Source organism: Erigeron canadensis, chromosome 8 (genome assembly GCF_010389155.1).
Source record: "Erigeron canadensis isolate Cc75 chromosome 8, C_canadensis_v1, whole genome shotgun sequence".
In the NCBI taxonomy this organism is placed as follows: Eukaryota; Viridiplantae; Streptophyta; class Magnoliopsida; order Asterales; family Asteraceae; genus Erigeron; species Erigeron canadensis.
The window spans coordinates 27,307,946-27,327,557 of NC_057768.1; the positions used below are offsets into that span (position 1 = coordinate 27,307,946).

Here is a 19,612-nt window from a genome sequence, read left to right on the forward strand (position 1 = left end):
GTTTTTTCAACTAATACTCTTATTTGTTATTTCCTACCCAACGACTAGCAATAGTTACCAGCGCCCACTCCACAGTGTTTGTCCTTCTCACTAAAATGGCAGTCCCCCTTTTGCAAGTCTCCGATATAAATGGACAAAGTTTGAACATGACCGTCAATAAGAGTATGGTAGATATGTAATTTAGTATATTCTTCAATATTAATTAAATTATTAGTACAAAAAAACCATTAAATTTGAAAATTAAAAATTAAATAATGTAAGGAATATTGAGTTAGATGGTTGAAATTAAACTTAATCATCAATTTTCGATGGCTATATATCATTGAGTTTGGGGCTAACTTTTTATTTTGGACATCATCTTTGATATTTTCACGAACATGAGTCTAAATACCATATTGGCTACATTTATACTTTATACATAACCTACGTAAGTGCATATATGTGTCACATATATATATATATCATACTCGTAGCAAATAAATAATGAGATTGCATTTTATAATTTAAAAAAGTGGTTAGTTATCCTCTCAAGTCTCAACTACTATTTACCAATAATGTTTTTCATTTGCTCCATAACTCATTGCTAGAAGATTGTCGTTGTCAGTATCCTAATGTCTTTCTCAATTTGTATTTTTCTTATAATGAAAATAGATATCAGTTTACTCCATTTAAACCTAACATATCATATGGCATGTTTTTCATAAGTATTTTAGTGTCAATTATTGATCTACAACACATTTTGACTATATTTAAGATTTTATTACAAAATTATTACGAGTAATTATCTCTATTATTTAATTTATGCTATATTATAAATATATTTAACTTCTATTTTAATATTTTTATATTATAAGTATCTTCTACTTAATTATTTTCTTCTTTAAATATATCACTAACAAATATTAAATATGATTTTTGTATACTTGTTTATTTAACTATTCAAGCCGATGATCGATGAAGTTGCCATCGGTCACTAACACCTTTTACTGATCAAAGATACGAATCAACAAAGTTAGTTAATTATTTGTCAAATTTCAAATGGCAGGTTATTTCATTAGGTCTTTTAGCTTATGCCTTTTGGGAAGAAAACAGAGTTTAAACCTTAACATATGTATATTTAGAATATTTTTAGGATTAACAATAGATTTGGTATAATATTTAGCTATTAAAAAAAGAAAGAAAATGATAATAACAACCTTAATTAATAGGTTTTATTTATATATTAAAAACCAGCCTTTTGAATTTTTCATATAACAAAATACAAATTTTTATGCATCTAAATCTAAATATTTTTATAAATAGACTTAAAGGTTTTCATTAACAAAATCCAAAAAAAAAAAAAAAAAAAAAAAACAGAAAAACTATTTTATGTAATTTCCATTTTCCAGGACAATAAACCTTACAATTTGGATTTTATTGTTAAACTTTGTCGGATCCAACACCTTTATATTCAAGTCTTTTTCAACAATCTTTTAATATTATTTTCATCCACTTGAAACTTTCCACAAAATCATATCATTATCATAAACCAATTGTCTTTCTCACAATTTCCCACATGGTATCATCCAATAATCCCTCACCAATCCATAATCCATAATTAGTTAATAACACTCAATTTCTTGATCTTCTACTAATCACCCTTTTAAATAAATATTTTTATTTTTTTTTACAGTTTATTTAAACATCAAAGTGCTTGTTCAAGTCCTCTAAAACAACCCCAGAATAAAAAGGTAAAAACTTTTTGTCTTTACATATGTGTGTTTATTTTTTTCTTGAATTTTGTTACTTTATATAGTCATTGTATATTTATATGATTTTACTGAAGTAGATATTCAACTTTATTGGTTCACTGTGTTATGGAATTTGATTAAAACTAATGTAGGTTGTGTCTGTGTGTGTGTGTGTGTGTTGTTATAGCAGCTTAAATTTCTTGAAATTTAGTTGGTAATGGATTAATGATGTATTTGGTTGACTTTTACTAACATGGGTATTTGACTTCGGTAAAAAAGATGTTAAATTTATAGTCAATGCATATATGGTTATATATATATATATTTGTATGCTTTCATTTTGTGTATAAAGTTAGAAGTTGTTTTTGAATCTTTCATGCCTATGATTATTGATTTTACTGATATAGGAATTTGATGTAAAAGATGTTGACTTTTGGAAATTGGAACTACTCAAGTTTCCACAGGTTTTCCAATGTGATTATTCTTACAAGTTTTTTGTTAATTTTTTTTTGTCTAATTGTTCTTCAAACTATCTTTGCATAGTAGTGATATTTTCATCCTTATTATTGATACAATGAATGCTAGAGTTTAAACAATTGTTATTCTAGTGTTTAGGTCTGTAGGAGTTGAATTATACTTTAGCTCTCTCTTTTCTGCTATTCGATATTATATTGTTTGATGTTGGTGTTTAAGCTTTGTTTCTGGTCATGTTTATGATGCAGGAGTTCTTGCTAAGCTATGAATCCACAATTGAAGAAATCAAGCTCGAATGGCCCGTTATCCCCTGAAGATCAACAGAAAATGGTTTGTATCAAGTTTTCCAAGCTTTGCGTAAGCTAGACTGACTTAAATAACGTTTATTTCAGATCGCCGAGGTTCGTGAGATGATTAACAAGCACACATCATGTGAGAAGATCAAAAAGCAACGCCCAGATGAGTTTTCTCGATATTGTTCTGATGCATCGATATCAAGATATCTAAGAGCACGGAATTGGAATGTTAAGAAAGCTGCAAAGATGCTTGAAGCATCCCTGAAATGGAGAACAGACTTTAAACCTGAAGAGATACTCTGGGTAAGCTTTAATGTTTGTAAATAAGGCTTTTAACATAATAGCATAATGTACGTTAAGGATGTCTTTTGTTAGTTGTTTCATCATATAAAGTTTCATGTTATGTTATTATTATTGTATATATTTTCTTTCAATTCAGGAACAAGTTGCTGCAGAGGCAGAAACTGGAAAAATCTATAGGTCGAGTTATAAGGACAAGAATGGAAGGGTTGTTCTTGTTATGAGGCCTAGATTTCAGGTATTGTCTCACATTATGTAGTTTTTGCATAGATGGATTCATTGGTCTTATGACATGTTCAACGCCGATTCTCAATTCAAAATAACTCAATTAGTCAAAGTCATTCAATAATATTCGTCGGTGTTATACAACTAGAAAAATGTGTTGGTAATGTACTACTGCAGCATCATCGAACCAAAACCAAAAATATGGGATAGGGACTAAGCTGATATATGTCTGATGCCAGATTGGTCTCTATTTGGTTCTTGAAATTTGGTTCTACAGGGAAACCATGAACTGAAGATCTTGTCATTTAAGGATCTGCTAATAAATTTTAAATGCTTCATCCTATAATAAGTTGAAGCTTTTGTTTCCTTACACAAGTAATTTAGGCATGAACTCGTTTAGTTGACTTTTGATTACAGAACTCGACGTCAATAAGAGCACAAGTGAAGTATTTGGTATATTGCATGGAGAATGCAATATTAAATCTGCCTTTGGATCAAGAACAGATGATTTGGTTGATTGATTTTGATGGCTTCAAGTTGTCCAACATATCCATCAAGTCAACAAAGGAAACCGCTTTTATCTTACAAGATCAGTATCCGGAGAGGCTTGGCTTAGCAATTATGTACAACCCACCAAAATTCTTTGAGCCATTTTATAAGGTACATTTGACTTATTATCACATACACCTCTTTGGCATGAAAGAAAAGAATGCATTATACATATTTAAAAAAAGGTGATTTTGACTTGTGAAGTCAAACTAAACCAGTCTTTGTATTAACTTGTGTCTCATTCATGTAAACATGGTGGTGTAGATTGTAAAGCCTTTTCTAGAGCCCAAGACTGCAAACAAAGTGAAATTTGTATATGCAGACGATCCAAACACGAAGAGCATCATGGACAACTTATTTTCCATGGATGAACTCGAGTCTGCATTTGGTGGAAAAGATGAAGAAATATTTGACATCAAGAAATATGCAGAAAGGATGAAAGAAGATGACGCAAAGAGGATTGCTCTTTATCAAGTAGAAAGTTGCATTGAGCCTAAAGCTCAACCTAATCCCAACGAAGGGAATGGAATCACTACCAACTCTCTACAGGAAGTTGGTGAGGAAGAGGTATTGGCCGAGGGAAAGATTAATGGTGGATGATCGATTACAAGAAATTCTGGTAACTACAAAGCTCTGTTACCAGAAAACTTCTTGTTCATAATTAAATGTATCTGTAGAAGATGATGAGGTGTTTGCATACTTGGTTGATCATGATCATAATATGAAGAGGCAATACCGTTTGAGACCAAATTTACCTTTGAAAGAAAAAGAAAAAACTATAATATTTTTGCAGCAAGTAAAATGCCCTTTTAGTATCAGCCAAAAAGCGGCGAACCAAAATCTTAACGGCGTCAAGCCCATTAAAATTTAAAGCTACACCTTTGGCAGTCGGCTAGTTAGCTAGCAGTTGCAAACTTGCAATATATATGAATAGACAGTTTTCATTAATTCATTTAGAAACCAAACTTTGAAGTTGGAATTTAATCAACTCAGACGCATAAATAAATGCCAATTGGAAGAAAGCCCATCTAATCAGAAATATGTGCTCCAAAAGAAATTACGTTTAAGCAACCTGAATTATTGTATCTGATTTAACATAATTTGCAGCTTGCCATGCTATTGATCATCATTCTCATCATATAAAAAAAGATATTGTTATCTTTGAAAAATGGATAATTTGGTACCAACAAGTGTGGAACCGAAAATACCGGTATCAATATAACAAATTTACCCATGTTGTCAAATCATATAGTATAACCCAAAGGTCCCAAACTGATCCATTTTCACATAAGAGTTGATTTTGACCCACGTTTGTATAAGCATAAACGCTGGTTGCACTTGGTAATATATTTTCCCCCTGTACCTATGTAAAGCATAGGTATCCTCGTCAATAGTTCCAAGCTTAGGGGCAGAGGGAGTACTTCCCAAATACCCAATTCATTATTCAATCAAAACCTTCCAACTCACAACTACCCAATTCTACCACATTTTTACCCAAACCCTAGGCATACATACCCAATCTTACTGATGCGGTTCAGTTCGAGGAGAATTTTATGCAGAAGTTGGCACATCAGAAGTTTCAGCGGAAGCGTCAAAGTTTGGCCAGGAAGGGTCGTTAAGTGGGTTAAAGTCGCGTTTTATCACTTTTGGACTGTTTTGTCATATTTTTAAAGTTTTAGGACTTTGCACTTTATTTACATTCTATAGATTAGGGTTTACCTATTTAAAGACTACATGGATGTTTTTGTGAGGCAGTTTTTTGATCATTAATAAAGATATTCGAGGTTTTCCTCAACCCTATTATATTCTCTCTGTTTGTCCTCCACGTACGCTGCATCACTTACTCAGTTTCTTTTTCTTTTTAATATAATATTATACATAAATTCAAAACTATATAAACATTACACATTTAATTGAAAATAGACATTACATAATAATATAGAAAAAAAAAACATAAAATCATGAAAAACAATAATTAAGGGTAAAAAGAAAAACTTTTCAAACTGGTCTCGTATATATAACAATAGTTCAGGGACCATTAAAAAAATTTTCAATTATGTATCTATTTTTTCTCCTTTCTTCTTCTTCGTGTATCTATCACCTGCAACAAATTTTTTTTTTTTTTTGGTTTTACTCAAGCTATGAAATGGTCAAAAGCATGAATATTGAAGAGGGGGCGGGGGACCACATTTCCAACGTTCAAGTTTTGAACCCAACCATCGGCTTCCCAAACCAATTCTCTACCCGATCAACGACGGCGGTGTAACCGATTGGGTTTGGCGAACCCGAGTCCTAACCGAGGGGGTACTCCTTCCGCCCTAATGGAGTTGTTTTTACATATCATTCCATATCATTTCTTGTCATTCCTTGTTTATAGCATTGAAATATGTTCGTCCTTACTTGTCCATAGAGTATTTGTCCATAGTTAAGGATATGTATTTAGATATCCTTAAAATATCCATAATATTAATTTATTGTTTGTATATAAAATAAGGATATATAAGGATGTTTGTATGGTTAAAGACAAAATTAAAGGATTTTAAGATTTTGTAGGGATATGATGTGACAATTCAAAGATGCCTAAAGACGTCCTTAATATTGAAGATAGCGTCATGACCTAAACATTCATAGAAGATCAAGTTTTTAAAACTAATCATGTCTTCACTGATTACCTCAGTGGTTGGACACCCGGACTTTTGTCCAAGAGGTCACAGGTTCGATACTCTCGGATTGCCCGCCAGGATTTTGTCCTGGCTTTCGTGGAGCTTTTATCGGGTGGGGCGGGCGGGTAGGTCCACGGTATCCAGTCCGGATACCCGTGATCCGGCCCTTGCTGTTCTAAAAAAAAGAAATGAAGTAGAGAAGAATGACAAGGAAAATACTTTTAAGGAGGATTCTAATGATGCCAAGTGTATTTTCAGAATAATTTTTTTTAGTTCTTGACTATTTATAATATCCTTAAGATGTTCGGATTAATTTCTAACGAAGTTATTTTCATCTTAACAAAATTAAAATTTTATAAAAGTTATGAAAACTCCAATAAATATACACTAACAGCTTACTTCAGTTCTATGACATTAAATACAATATTAACGGGATAGTGTAAGTGAAACTTTTTTTAAAATGTTTAAAGTGAAAATAATATTATATTTTTCAACAATTTTAAAGATAAGATGTTATTTTTTATTTTTTATAATCTCTATCTATATAATACTATATAAAACAAACACCATTCTCTCTCCTTTTAACATTTCAGCTTTTAAAAAGTCTAAAATACCGTAAATTTAATCAAATGTTGAAAAAATAATTGTGGGAGATATGGTTTGAACATGAGACCTATATATCGTTTTTAAAACATTCACCTTACGTTACCACTCCACCAACTAATGTTGGTTTGATAGTTCTCTCGGGTTTAGTATATGGGGGTGTAAGTAACTTGTACACTTTTTCTATTGTGTGAATGTAACTTTCATTTGGTTCATTGTATGTATCTAACTTGCTAAATTGAACGATTAATGTAAAAGTGTATACGTGGCACACCATATGAGCTGCCACGTAGAAGTTTTTGATTGGTCAACGTAAAAATTTTACATTAATCGTTCAAATTTAGCCGGTTAGTTACATACAATGAACCAAATGAAAGTTACATTCACACAATAGGAAAAATGTAAAAGTTACTTACACTTCGAGATACTTAACCCTTCATTAACTATATGTTATTATCTATAACTCCTTATAAAGCATAGTGACTTCTCCTATTTTAGGAAATCAGCACTTTTTTATATCCAAAATACCCTTATTTCTTAATCCTAACCCCTATATACCTACAATTTAATAATTAAAACAACCATCTCTTTAAAAGTTATAGAGGAATTATTTAAAATACCATCAATGATTAAATTACAATATCAGTCATTTATCTAAAATATGTCCATTAATCTTTTACATTAATTATCTACACCACTCAACGCCGCCTCCACCACCAACATTCGCCCCACCACCACACTGTCGCCGCCACAATCACCGTCGCATTGTGCGTGTACCGTACTAGTTTCCTTTAGATATAAATTAAATATTTTCACCTACTATGTATTTAGATATCTTTAATAAAATTACTCAACCCTTAAAATAAGCACACTACTTTCTTTGCATCAATTACTTTTATAGTAATAACCATACTGCTACTTATAAAAGTATAGATTTATAAAGGGATTAGTATTTTAGAATGTAAACAACTTTATATTAGTTATCATAGTGTGTACCGAACTTCAATCTCGTGCATTATATGTAGTGAACTTTAAAATCATGTGCATTGTATGTATCCGTGTATATGTTGCAACCATATAAATAGTCACTTATAAGTTTTTGATTAGTTAAATACATCCAATACAAAGAATTTGAAAATTCAATGCACGAGATTTAAATTCGATATATAATATCACAATTCGTAAAAAGTTGTTTATATTCAGATATTCTAATCCCATTTATAAACTCTCTTTTTCCCTCTCAAACTCCCGCAGCTAAAACCGGAAGCCACCTAAAAAACAGAAAAAACGATAAATTAAAAACCCAAATATTTATTTTTCTCTTCGGACGCAATAAGCGGCCCAGGTTATCACCGCCACCCTTTTTTCCATGGTAAAATTATACATACTTTTTTTTGTTTCAATATTGTTAATTTACTGCAAATCCCTTAATTTTTTTTTAACTGTGATACTGTTGATTAGGGGTCTCTTGTTTTTTTGAATGATTATTTTCACTTTGATCAAAATTGCTTTGACTACTGCATTGTATTATTAGTCTATTAGGCATCATCTTATGTATTAGCTATCTTTGTCAAACTCGGTTTTTGTGGCTTTGAACACTTTTTACCAGTGACAGAACCAGGAATGAAAGTGACCCAAAGCACAAATTTTTTTATCGCTAGGCTTGTATCGACTAAAAAAAAAAGGTAAATGGGTGGGAACCCGCTGGTCCATGTACAAGTACTGAATAGGTACCCTAGTCACTACCGCATAGACTACAGCCCAGTGACTCCATAGAAATTATAGGTGGGAGGGAATCTGCTTAGCAAGGATTCGACCCGCACCTTTTAGCTGCCCAGAAATCTTTGGTAGGGGGCGGTACCATTGGGGTCTCACCCCATTGGTGGCTTGTATCGATTAAATTAATAATAGTAACCAACTTTTAAGGTTTTTTTTTTGGTTATTTTTAACGATTTTTGTGGCTTTGAACACTTTTTACCACTGTTTTCTTTAGTAAAAAATTTTGAAATCATCAAGTATCAATCTTTTTCTTACTTAAAACCTTTTGGTGAAATTTAGTTCTAACCTGTAAGATTTCAATCTCTTTCATGAAGGGATTATATATAATTATGAAATATATTTAAGACGTTGATACTTAAGATTGTCCATAACTTAGCCTTGTCAGTCCTAGCCTCTTGGTGAACTAAATGTAATAAATTTTTTTTTTGGTCAGTCGAACAAGTATGCTAAATTTGAATAGTAACGAATTTTACATGAATTTTCAAATAGAGAAACCATCAAGTATAAGGATGATGCAAAATACAAGCAGCTTTTAATTTTTATCAATTGTAGAAACTCTATACATGTGTCAACATCTGAGTTGGCTTTCTATTTTGGAAAAATCTTATACTTGATTTATGGATTTAGGAAAAATCGAAGTTGATTTCTGTAATTGATAAAAATCAAAATTTGCTTTCTATTTTGGATAATTCTTGTACTTAATTTGTAGATTTAGGAATTCATGCAAAGTTTATGCTAAATTTATGTAAATTTCCAGACTGACTAATTGTAAGATTTACAAGGAAGCAAGTCGTATCATGGATATTAAGTCACCATTCCTGGGATAGTATGTACATTTGAGACCAGCCTCCATTGGCATTCCTAATTTTTCAATTCGTTGACTGACTTTGTTTATATTGTCTAAACTCTAAAGCATATCATCTGATTTGTAATATGAAAATATATGACTTAAATGCTTTTTGGGCCTTTCAACTGAATTTTGTTATAACTGTATGCACTAATACATGTTACTTGTGATAGGTATTATTTTTGTTTAATGTAGAAATAGCGTTTTCTTAATTCAGTGTTTTACTTTTAGGTTTCTTTAGTATGTGTGGAGTTTTTCACCCAACTTTTTTTTAGAAAAGCGAAGGGCCGGACCATGGGTATCCGGATTGGATACCGAGGGCCTACCCGATCCCCTCCCCCCACCCGCCCCATCCGGTAAATTCAACTCGCACGCCAATAATATTAGCTAGTAACAATGCTCGAGATGGGATTAGAATATTGGGTGTCTAACAACGTCATACTCACTTTTTTCCCTATATAATATTATACAATTATATGACATCTTTTATAGAGAAAGGGTTATTAGTTTTAAAGTTGGTAAATTATCATATCTTCTTTTTTAAGTATATACTGTGGAGTGGATTCCTTGTTTCATTCTTCTGAATGCTGGTGAAACTTTGACATGTTTACTTGCATAATTCATAAATTTTGGTTTTTCTCGTTGTAAATTTTAGTTCAATGATTCATTGAATGACACTCAGATGTATTTTGTGATATTGCATTAATTATGTTTGAAATGTGATTAGGTATGATGGAGCAAAAGCAGATATCTTGTGGTTCAGTATTTGATCAACTGCCTCCCCTATATGCAAACTGTCCTTGGTTGGTTGTTCAGAACTTGGAAGGCACGAGAAACAATACTTTCTACACCATACCCACCCAATCGGGCCATTATCCATGTCAAAGTCCTGAACTGCTCCAAAAACGTATTCGAGGTTATTACCATGGGTGGGTGATTCTTTCCTACAAAGCGAAGTGGTCTCTATGGAACCCAATGACTGGTAAGATCGTAAATCGTATCCCACCCTTGATTTTGAAAGATGGAGATTCTGAATTTAGTGGACAATGTTGTTTGTCTTCCCCTCCCGATGATCCCAGTTCAATTCTTTTGTTAACGAGATCTGCAAAACCTACCTTTGTTTTTTGTCGTTTAGACTCTAACATAAAGTGGTTAAGATGGACCGAAATATCATATGCTAGAGAGCTAAAGCGAATAACCAGTTATTATGGTTTGTTAAGATGCCCAACTATATATAATGGTAAAGTATATGCCTTGTACACCACAAGTGGTGGTTGTGGTGGTTATTTTGTCATACAGATTGACATTGTGATTAAGGATGGAGAAGTTGTTATAAAGCCATTGCTATTTAAGGAATGCCCTTCTCCTTCCTTTACTCCGTGGGCTTATGATACTAATTTTCTGAAAGGATCTTGTACAGAATTGTTCTACATCAGAGTAGGTTTTCAGGGGCGGACTAAAAAAACAGTTCGTAATGTGTATTTGTTCAAATGGCTCACGTCTAGTATGAGGTGGGAAGAAATGGATGACTTCAAAGACGCTATATTTTTCGCGGATCTTGGTTGTGATTACTCAGTATATTACAGCCAACGAATTACCTCCGAGTTAGGGGGTTACATACACCTTCGTGATGAAATGGGAAAAGTGATATACTCGTACCACTTCAAAGATAAAACAATTTCCATATCTTCTATGCCTTCTGCAGTGCTGCCAACAAGCCAGGTGTCTTTGTTGGAATACAGGTTTCCTTCTATGTTTTCTGTTTTTTATATACAGTACTAGTAAACCCGTGCATTGCATGGTTTGAAAATTAAAACAAAAGTGGGTTAAAAGACTGAAATAACTCAGAATATATTTATAATATGAGAACTTTATATAGTGTCATCTATGCGTGATGATTAGGTTTTAAAAAGATGAGTTGCCATTACATTACATATGGCGTAAAAATGGAAGAATGTGCAAGAAAATTTTGACAAATAAGCAAAAATCGTATTTCGCTAACAAAGAATGATGCCAACTAAGAGAAGGATTATCCTCTTTTAGTTATATGGGGAGATATAATTGTATTATTTTAACTCGTATCTGTTTTATTTATCTTTTCTTTCCTTGCGTTGAAACCATATTATGTGTAGGTTAAAAGGTGATCATGGAGAAGCAATGTCCACACTTCATTCTAAACAAGAAGACAATGAGTATAAGATAGCCGGAAGATCAGTTATGGATGACGAGGTTAGATTGACTGAATCAACCCTGTTTGATATCCCGCTTCATCTTTTACAGAACATAATGGAGCGTCATGTTGGTGTTGAATACATGTACTTTCGTGCTACATGCAAACGTTGTCATTTAGCAGCACCTTCCATACAATGGAGCAACAAAGCGGCCCTAAGGAGATTGCACAATTATTCAGTAGCTTCACCATGGCTGATGGAGGTTGATGAGTATCGGAGCATATATACATTTACAGATCCGATGTTTGGTGACAAGTACTCTATGAAAAGACCAGAGGTATCACCCGGTCATCACCGGTTAATTTGTTCCAGGTTTGGCTGGGTGTTATATAGTATCGACCCCGGTTACTTGATCTTCTTTAACCCCTTCACCAAGGACACCCACAAGGTTCCATTTTTGTCAACTGAATTAGATGCCGTAAGTTTCTCGGCACCGCCCACCTCTCCTAATTGCATGATTTTTGGATTTACATATATGGGTTCCCCGAAAGTTTTCATGCGCTACAAAACCTGCCGTATGTCAGTTTTGGACTTTGGTGATGACAGTCCAGATTTTTTTTTTTTCCTATATTTGTTGCCCCTGATGATATTTATGCCTTGTCTAACGATGGACAACTTTTTGTTTTCAAAAATTTTCCAAAAGTTTATTGGAAGAACGTTGCAGCCAAAATAAGTTGTGACGGACAATACTTTTTAGTGCAGTGTAAACAAAATCTGTTGCTAGTCACGGTGGGCAAGTCTGGGGAATCTGTTGAGGTTTTCAAGCTGAATGTTATAGAAAAAAAATGGGAAAAAATAGATAGTTTAGGCAGGCACATGATTTACATTTGCAATGCAAGATGTATCTGCCTCGAAGCTAAAACTCCAGGAATGGAGAACAAAATCTATTTCCCACGATTTGATTCCAAGTACGGGAAAATAGTGTTTTATTCACTTGAGACTGGCAGGTATCACATATTTAAGGACAAAAGCATTGAAGAAGTTTCCGGTACTGGGATTGAATACTGCCGCCCTCACATTTGGATTGAACCGAGTTGGTCCTAGCTGCTAGATAGTTTCCCCTTGTATTTATGAATAGAGATACCATGGTGCATTTTTGCATCTGTTGTAATTTCCATTATTTGTGATACCAAGTACATTATACTTATGCTTTGTATTAGACATCATAGTCCTAACCTTCACTTGTATGACCAAATAAATTATACTTATGCTTTGTTTTGATATTTATTGGGAAATAAGCTAGATTATTATTTTTATGAAATAAAAGGTTACTATTAGATTTAGTCATGATATACAGTTGAGAGAGTATTGGGTCAAATACACCACTACCCTAATAATCTAATACTCCGTATAATGTTAAATTTTGAGAGAGTGTAGTTTGTTTGAGAAATCCAGATAAAATGCAAACCAAATGTTAAGTTTTGAGAGAGTGTAGTTTGTTTGAGAAATCCAGATAAAATGCAAACCAAGTCGAGCCAATCGTGAGTAAATGGTTGAAATTGCTTCCTTTAAAAGATACTAATACAATTTTCTTGGCGCTTTATTTCAACTATGGATTGTGGTTGAGCACGATTTAAGTGTGCTTCATTACCTATCAGACTTCACTTGCTGGTTTTATGGAAAGCCTGGTGGTTGGTGCGTATGGTGTTGTGATACTACCCTTCTCTATTAGAGAAGGAATCAGTATCTTTTTAGAAGGGTTTGTGCCTACAGAAAACCTACATTTTCGTGCATTGCTTTTGTTTTTTCTCGGTACAATAGGGAGATCGTGAAAACGTGTTGCCTACAAGGAAGTTGGGAAAAAGGGTTTTTACGGCCCTGTTTTATTTATCAAGTCAGGCTATCTTGGAGTGATTTTGACTTTTGCTGTTTATAAGTGAGATTTACCCTCTATTGCCACGAATTAAAGCAACCGACAGGTAATTATCTCATTGGATCAAGTGTGTGTGTTTTGTTGTGATAGTGAAATTATTTGTTTAGGAAAATTTTCAGCCGAATGCTGATGGGAAGATGATTGAAATGTAGGTTCAGGCCCCAAAATGTTGAATACATTCAACTCACTGATATAATCAAAATGTTGAATATATAAGTATGAATATGCTAAGAAGATCAGTAATATGGAAAAACTACTGACTTTCTAACTCCATTAAACAAGACATGATATAGCGCTATATATAGCAATTATGTGCTAGTACAACCCACCCAAATTCTTTGAGCCATTTTATAAGGTACATTTGATTTAAGATCAGATACACCTCTTTAGCATAAAATTAAAGAATGCATTACACCCACATATATCCACACACAAAAAAGGTGACTTTGACTTGTGAAGTTAAAACCAGTCCTTTGTATTAACTGGTACATTATGTAAACATGGTTGTGTTGTAGATTGTAAAGACTTTTCTAGAGCCCAAGACTGCAAACAAAGTGAAATTTGTTTATGCAAACAATCCAAAAACGAAGACCATCATGGACAACTTATTTTCCATGGATGTCCTCAAGCCTGCATTTGATGGAAAAGATGAAGAAATATTGGACATCAAGAAATACGCAGAAAGGATGAAACACGATGTTGCAAAGAGGATTCAACTTTATCGAGTAGAAAGTTGCATTGAGCCTAAAGATAAACTTATTCTCATCGACGGGAATGGAACCACTACAAACTCAATTCTTCATATATATACACCCTATATATATATGTGTGTGTGTGTATTTGTATTGCATTATTTTTAAATTCAAAATTCTAGACTTTTTGCCAAATATAATCTAGATATAAAAAATGAAATAGATTAAAGGCAAGATGGAGCAGTACCCAATAAGGCAAATATCATTATTCTGTTTCTATCAAACTATACAATATTACAAACTGACAAGAAAGAAACAAAAAAGGTCACTCTGTAAACAAATCACATAATTTGAGTTTCTACCGCACAAGACTTGTATTTGAACAACAATTTACTAACTGAATCTTGAAAACCAACACATGTTCTGACAGTTTGTTGGTTCAAGTTGATTTGATGCACCAAATGAAGACACGAAATTAAGAACCATGAGATATACGAACAGAGATAGTTTCAAGAAATGTATTCATGAACAGGAGGGGTTCTTGAAAAACGTAGAGTCTGCTGATTTATCAATGAACCATCTCATCTAACTTTTGCCTGTAACGAGCCAAATTCTACAATGTACATTGAAAACACTGTCAATTGAATGCCTGAATTGTTTGATAAAATAAAGTTACTAATCTTTATGCAAGGCATATAAAAAGTTTGTCATGGACACAACACACAAGTGTCAATGTCAAAATGTCAATGTCAACCCCGTCATGAACAAGGTATGGGGGAGGTGAGATGTAGAAAGACCTCCGGCCAGAGTGTGTGGGAGTAAATTAATGCGTGTATCATCTGTGTGTGTGTGTGTGTGTGTCACATACACAAGTATAAAATGTGATTGTAAAGTTACTCCCTGTGTCCTCTATGAGTTGTCTTAGTTTGCTTCGGATGTCCTAGTTTACCCGTTTAACATATTGTCAATAATATATAACCCAAACTGATCCAATTTCACATAAGAGTTGAATCCGACCCACCTTTGTATAAGCATAAACGCTGGCTTCACTTGGCGCTGCTGGACTTCCTCTTCTGATATATTTTTCCTCTTTGACAATGTAAAGCATGGGTATCCCCGTTGACAGTTCCAGGCTTATAACCTGAAACAATATATGCAGCATTCATTCAGTTTTCAAAATACCCAAACAGGACAACCATCATGAACATCATATAAGATCAAGTTTTTACCTCTTGAGAAGTTAATCTGTCAAGATACATTATGATAGACCTCAAGGAATTCCCGTGTGCAGCAATCATAACGTTCTTACCAGTTTGTAGTTGAGGTTCGATCTGAAAATTTTTCCAGGCGGACTTAAAAAAAGTGAAAAAAGATAGATTCCAGAAAGTAGAACTGGGTTTGGAAGTTGATTAATATGAATGTAATAAAAATAAGTCAAGCAAATTTTTGGAAGGGCTTTTGCTCTTTGAAGATGTGATCATAATAACATATTCGTTTATACAGCTGAGAGAGTTTTGGTATAGAAATTATACTTACGTGTTCTTTAAAGTATGCGACAGCTCTTTCAGCACACATTTCCAAACTTTCGCCATTTGGCGGAGGGATATCATAACTACGACGCCACACATGAACTTGTTCTTTCCCGTATTTATCAGCAGTTTCCTGCTTATTTAGACCCTGCAATTCTCCATACCTGTATATTAAAAAAAGAGTGAGGATTATACAAAAGTAAGTAAGATTGTGAATTTTAACTCATTCAAAAAATTTCAATCTCCACAAGAAAAGTTAAACTTCTTACATTCGTTCATTTAACTGCCACGCCGTAACAACTGGGATACACTGCTTTTCAGTTTCTTCACTAAAAATTTGACTCCAAGATTGTGCCTGTTCACTTTCATTATGCAAAACAATAGGCACCTACGTAATATTGATTTTGTCAGAAAAATCAGAAACCCAATAAAAAGGGATTATAATGTGTGTCAGTATACCTTCTTGCGTCGATGCTGTGACATGGCAAGCATAGCTGTCATCTGTGCACGAATAAGTGCAGATGTATATATCATGTCCACAGGTATATTGCTTATTCTCTTACCAGCTTCGACTGCTTCTTCTACACCTTTTTTTGTCAATGGTACATCAACACAACCAGTAAAGAGATTCTTCTCGTTCCATAGTGACTCACCATGCCTAATCAATATCAACGCCGCTTCCTCTGAAATTCACATATACACTCATTTCAGAATTTAAAATAAAACACAACAAAGTTACATATTTTGGATAAACAATATGGATCTTAAATATCTGTGGATGCGGTATGACTAGATCACCATTTGCAGTTGCTCATAATAGGTAAAGTGATTCCCTTTTGAACTATGGTATATGAGTTTTAACATTTTTCTTTCATACCAACCAACATCCCACTAAAATGTAGCAGCAACGCAGATTAAACAATCATGAACTTACTTCTAATCAATTGTTCAAGATTTACCCATTATTGCAAAGCTAAATGGTTTTGGGTGGTTTCTTAAAAATGATATCATTGCAACAGAAAGTCAGGACCAATGGATATCCAAGTCAACCACCAGAAGCAGCACAATTAAGTAGTGGCGGAAATTTACTTATGTAGGTCTATGTGGGCTATCTCAAACAGATGAAATTGGTCAAAGGAAAAAAGCAACTTAAAAGGGAGGTCAAATGGGTTGAACGGGTGAAATTCGTCAGATATCTATTTGCATCTCGAAAAATGACTTTCTTCAACCCCGACACAATTTGACCCTTTACCCAACCCACACGACCCATCCATCATGTCAAGGCAAAGGAAATACCATACTTGATTTCTTAGGGGATTCCATGTTGTTGTTTAACGGGCTTGAGACTTGGCCCCCAACTGTAGTCTGGGTAGAAGATGCTTGAACTAAACATGAACCCCTCTTTCTAGAACAATCAAGTTCTTTTATCGACAATCCAATATTGGTCTTAAAAACTTTGGAGGTCACCTGCAGAGTACTATTTCCACATTCTTGACGAAGAGCAGAACTACCAATGTATCCATGGGACTTGATTGTACCAAGACACCCATTAAACGCTGTTGCAGCCATTCTGAAAATTGATATCAAGTTAAGATGTTAAATTAAATAATCAGATTTCTTATAGTAACTCCTACATGCTTCTCCAAGACTAATTATTTTGACCCTTACTAATCAAAACCTCAAAACCAACATCAAGTTTTGCCAAACAATCTAAAATGATCATTCAGATCAGATCAAATGCACAAAAAAATTACTTGAAATGAAACAAAATTATGAACCTACAAAAGAAACCCATATTATTATAAATACTATCCACATAGTAAACTTATCATCTAAATTAAAGTTGTTGGTAATCTTAGCCATTTAGCATGATTGTGATTTACTTGAGACAAAGCGATCTCGGTTTAAGGCTTTAAGCTTATATACGAGTTAGTGAGTGCAAGTTGCACCCTTGTTAAGGCTAAATTCGATTTTTAGCAGGGGGGCAGTGCCACTTGGGGGGTCTAGGGAGCCTGTCAACTTAATCATTTTTCCCACCAAAATCTCCTTTGAAATTAATTCCTACCAAAATGAAAGGGCGTGCCTTGATATTAATAATTTTATAATTGATATATCAAAGGTTGTCAATTCATATAACACTTTTCATATTGTAGAGTTGCAACCTTTCAACTCTAACATGTGCAACTTTCATATGTTATAAATACAAAATCTAGCTAGTCTCAATTTTCAACACGAAAATTCACATAATCTATTTGTTGAAACTCAAACTTTTAGTTGCCTTGGATTTAAGTTGTCATTTGTTTTATCCCTATAAAGATTTCGTGATACTCGAGGTAAGCAATAGCATCGATATACTTTATAGCATAAGAGATCACACCACTCAAAGGAAAATCATGTATTGCCAAAAACCAAATTTTAAACAAAAGCACCAATTCACAAAACAAATACTCCTATATTTCCACAATTTATAGACTTATACTTTGACTTTTAGAGGGTCAAACAGGTTCCTATTGAACTTCAAAATCTATATGGCTTTTAAACCTTTTTTTACTAACAGTTTATGGTCAGCTACACCAAATTTATCACAGTTAACACAAAGAAAAAAATTGGTGTAAAAAATTCAACATAAAACATATAGAAACTGTAACTACAAGTTACTAAGTTGACCATAAAAAGTCAACATGTACCCAACATAACTTTAGCAAATGGGTATTACAAGAAACCAAATTTAAGCAAATGGGCATCACACAAATTCAACAAGTTAGGCAAAACAAAAACAAAAAAAATACATATAATTCAAATCCATACCAAAAAAGGCAGAAAAAAATAAAGAGTAAAACAGGGGACTAAGCTGCTAGTTTTAGACAATGTACGTAAGAATTGAAAAGAAAAACATACATACATTATATATAATGATATAAGCAGAAGGATTGACGCCTTGGTTGGCGATTAAACTGAGGGAGGTTAAAGGTTATTACAAGGAAATTAAAAAGGTTGGTTGATGGAGATTATAATGGCAATGAGAGTAAGTGCCAGTCAAAGCATATGCCAAAATATTACATGTCGTGATGATTTAGAATGAGTATGTTTTTTGGTTTGTATTTAATGCTTAGAAGAAATCGGTCGAGGGGTTGGTTGGTTGGTTGTCTGAAAAACAAATTTTGGGACGTCCTTTTTATGATGTTTATATTAGTTTTTTTTTTCCCTCTGCCTTTCATGTTCTCAAAAGGCATAATTAACAAGTTCATTAGATTAGTATTGTTTTAAGTCACTAAGAAAGTCGACTCATTTACTCTAGGGGTATTTTTTTTTTTAGCATTTTTCATAACCAATTTGTTAGGAAAAATGCTAAAAAAATTACATACATCCTCAGCTAGGTATTACAATATGTTACTCTTTCCGTCCCATTTTAATTGTCATGTTGACCATATAAGTTTTTAATGTACTTTTCGTCTATATAAGTTTTATCAAATAACATATAGTACAAACAAAGTTATTTACGGTCAAAATTAATTAACATGACAACTAAAATGGGACGGTAGGAGTATTTCAATAGTATATTTTTGCATAGATTTTTTAATTTTTTGAACAATAACATCTGCTAATTTTATTGATATAATATTTACTGTCGTTTTAAAGATTAATTTATATAATACAATTTGTTGCGGTATAGCCTATGGGCCCTTTTTCTTAAGGCTCAGATTAGGTTCATAAATCTCCAGAGACGGCCTTGGACCTTGGTTGATTGTTTAAATGGAATAAGTTGATTAATAGACTTTTGGTCAAAATTCTCAATTTGATTGACTTGATGTTCTATTGCA

General features: G+C 33.3%; 2 protein-coding genes across 6 annotated transcripts; one reads left to right on the forward strand and one right to left on the reverse strand.

Annotated features, from left to right (window-relative positions):
* The first annotated feature begins 1,501 nt into the window (after positions 1-1,501).
* LOC122578330 (phosphatidylinositol transfer protein 3-like) lies at positions 1,502-4,324 on the forward strand. 3 transcript variants are annotated; one of them, XM_043750271.1, is made up of 8 exons: positions 1,502-1,558; positions 1,673-1,730; positions 2,138-2,194; positions 2,453-2,534; positions 2,597-2,803; positions 2,940-3,038; positions 3,443-3,685; positions 3,839-4,324. In XM_043750271.1, the coding sequence occupies exons 4-8, from the start codon at positions 2,469-2,471 to the stop codon at positions 4,172-4,174; spliced, it is 951 nt and encodes a 316-aa protein (XP_043606206.1). In that variant the 5' UTR covers positions 1,502-1,558; positions 1,673-1,730; positions 2,138-2,194; positions 2,453-2,468; the 3' UTR covers positions 4,175-4,324. The 3 variants fall into 3 exon arrangements, with proteins under 3 accessions (XP_043606206.1, XP_043606204.1, XP_043606203.1); XM_043750269.1 differs by lacking the exon at positions 2,138-2,194; XM_043750268.1 differs by lacking the exons at positions 1,502-1,558; positions 2,138-2,194 and having other exon boundaries at positions 1,569-1,730.
* Positions 4,325-14,464: 10,140 nt separating this feature from the next.
* Positions 14,465-18,925, reverse strand: LOC122579300 (2,3-bisphosphoglycerate-dependent phosphoglycerate mutase 1-like). Of its 3 annotated transcripts, none has more exons than XM_043751444.1 (8): positions 18,770-18,925; positions 17,093-17,361; positions 16,251-16,474; positions 16,061-16,179; positions 15,799-15,955; positions 15,492-15,593; positions 15,284-15,403; positions 14,465-14,875 (listed from the first exon to the last, which is right to left on the reverse strand). In XM_043751444.1, the coding sequence occupies exons 2-8, from the start codon at positions 17,358-17,360 to the stop codon at positions 14,831-14,833; spliced, it is 1,035 nt and encodes a 344-aa protein (XP_043607379.1). In that variant the 5' UTR covers position 17,361; positions 18,770-18,925; the 3' UTR covers positions 14,465-14,830. The 3 variants fall into 3 exon arrangements, with proteins under 3 accessions (XP_043607379.1, XP_043607378.1, XP_043607380.1); XM_043751443.1 differs by having other exon boundaries at positions 18,694-18,925; XM_043751445.1 differs by lacking the exon at positions 18,770-18,925 and adding an exon at positions 18,333-18,349.
* Positions 18,926-19,612: the final 687 nt, after the last annotated feature.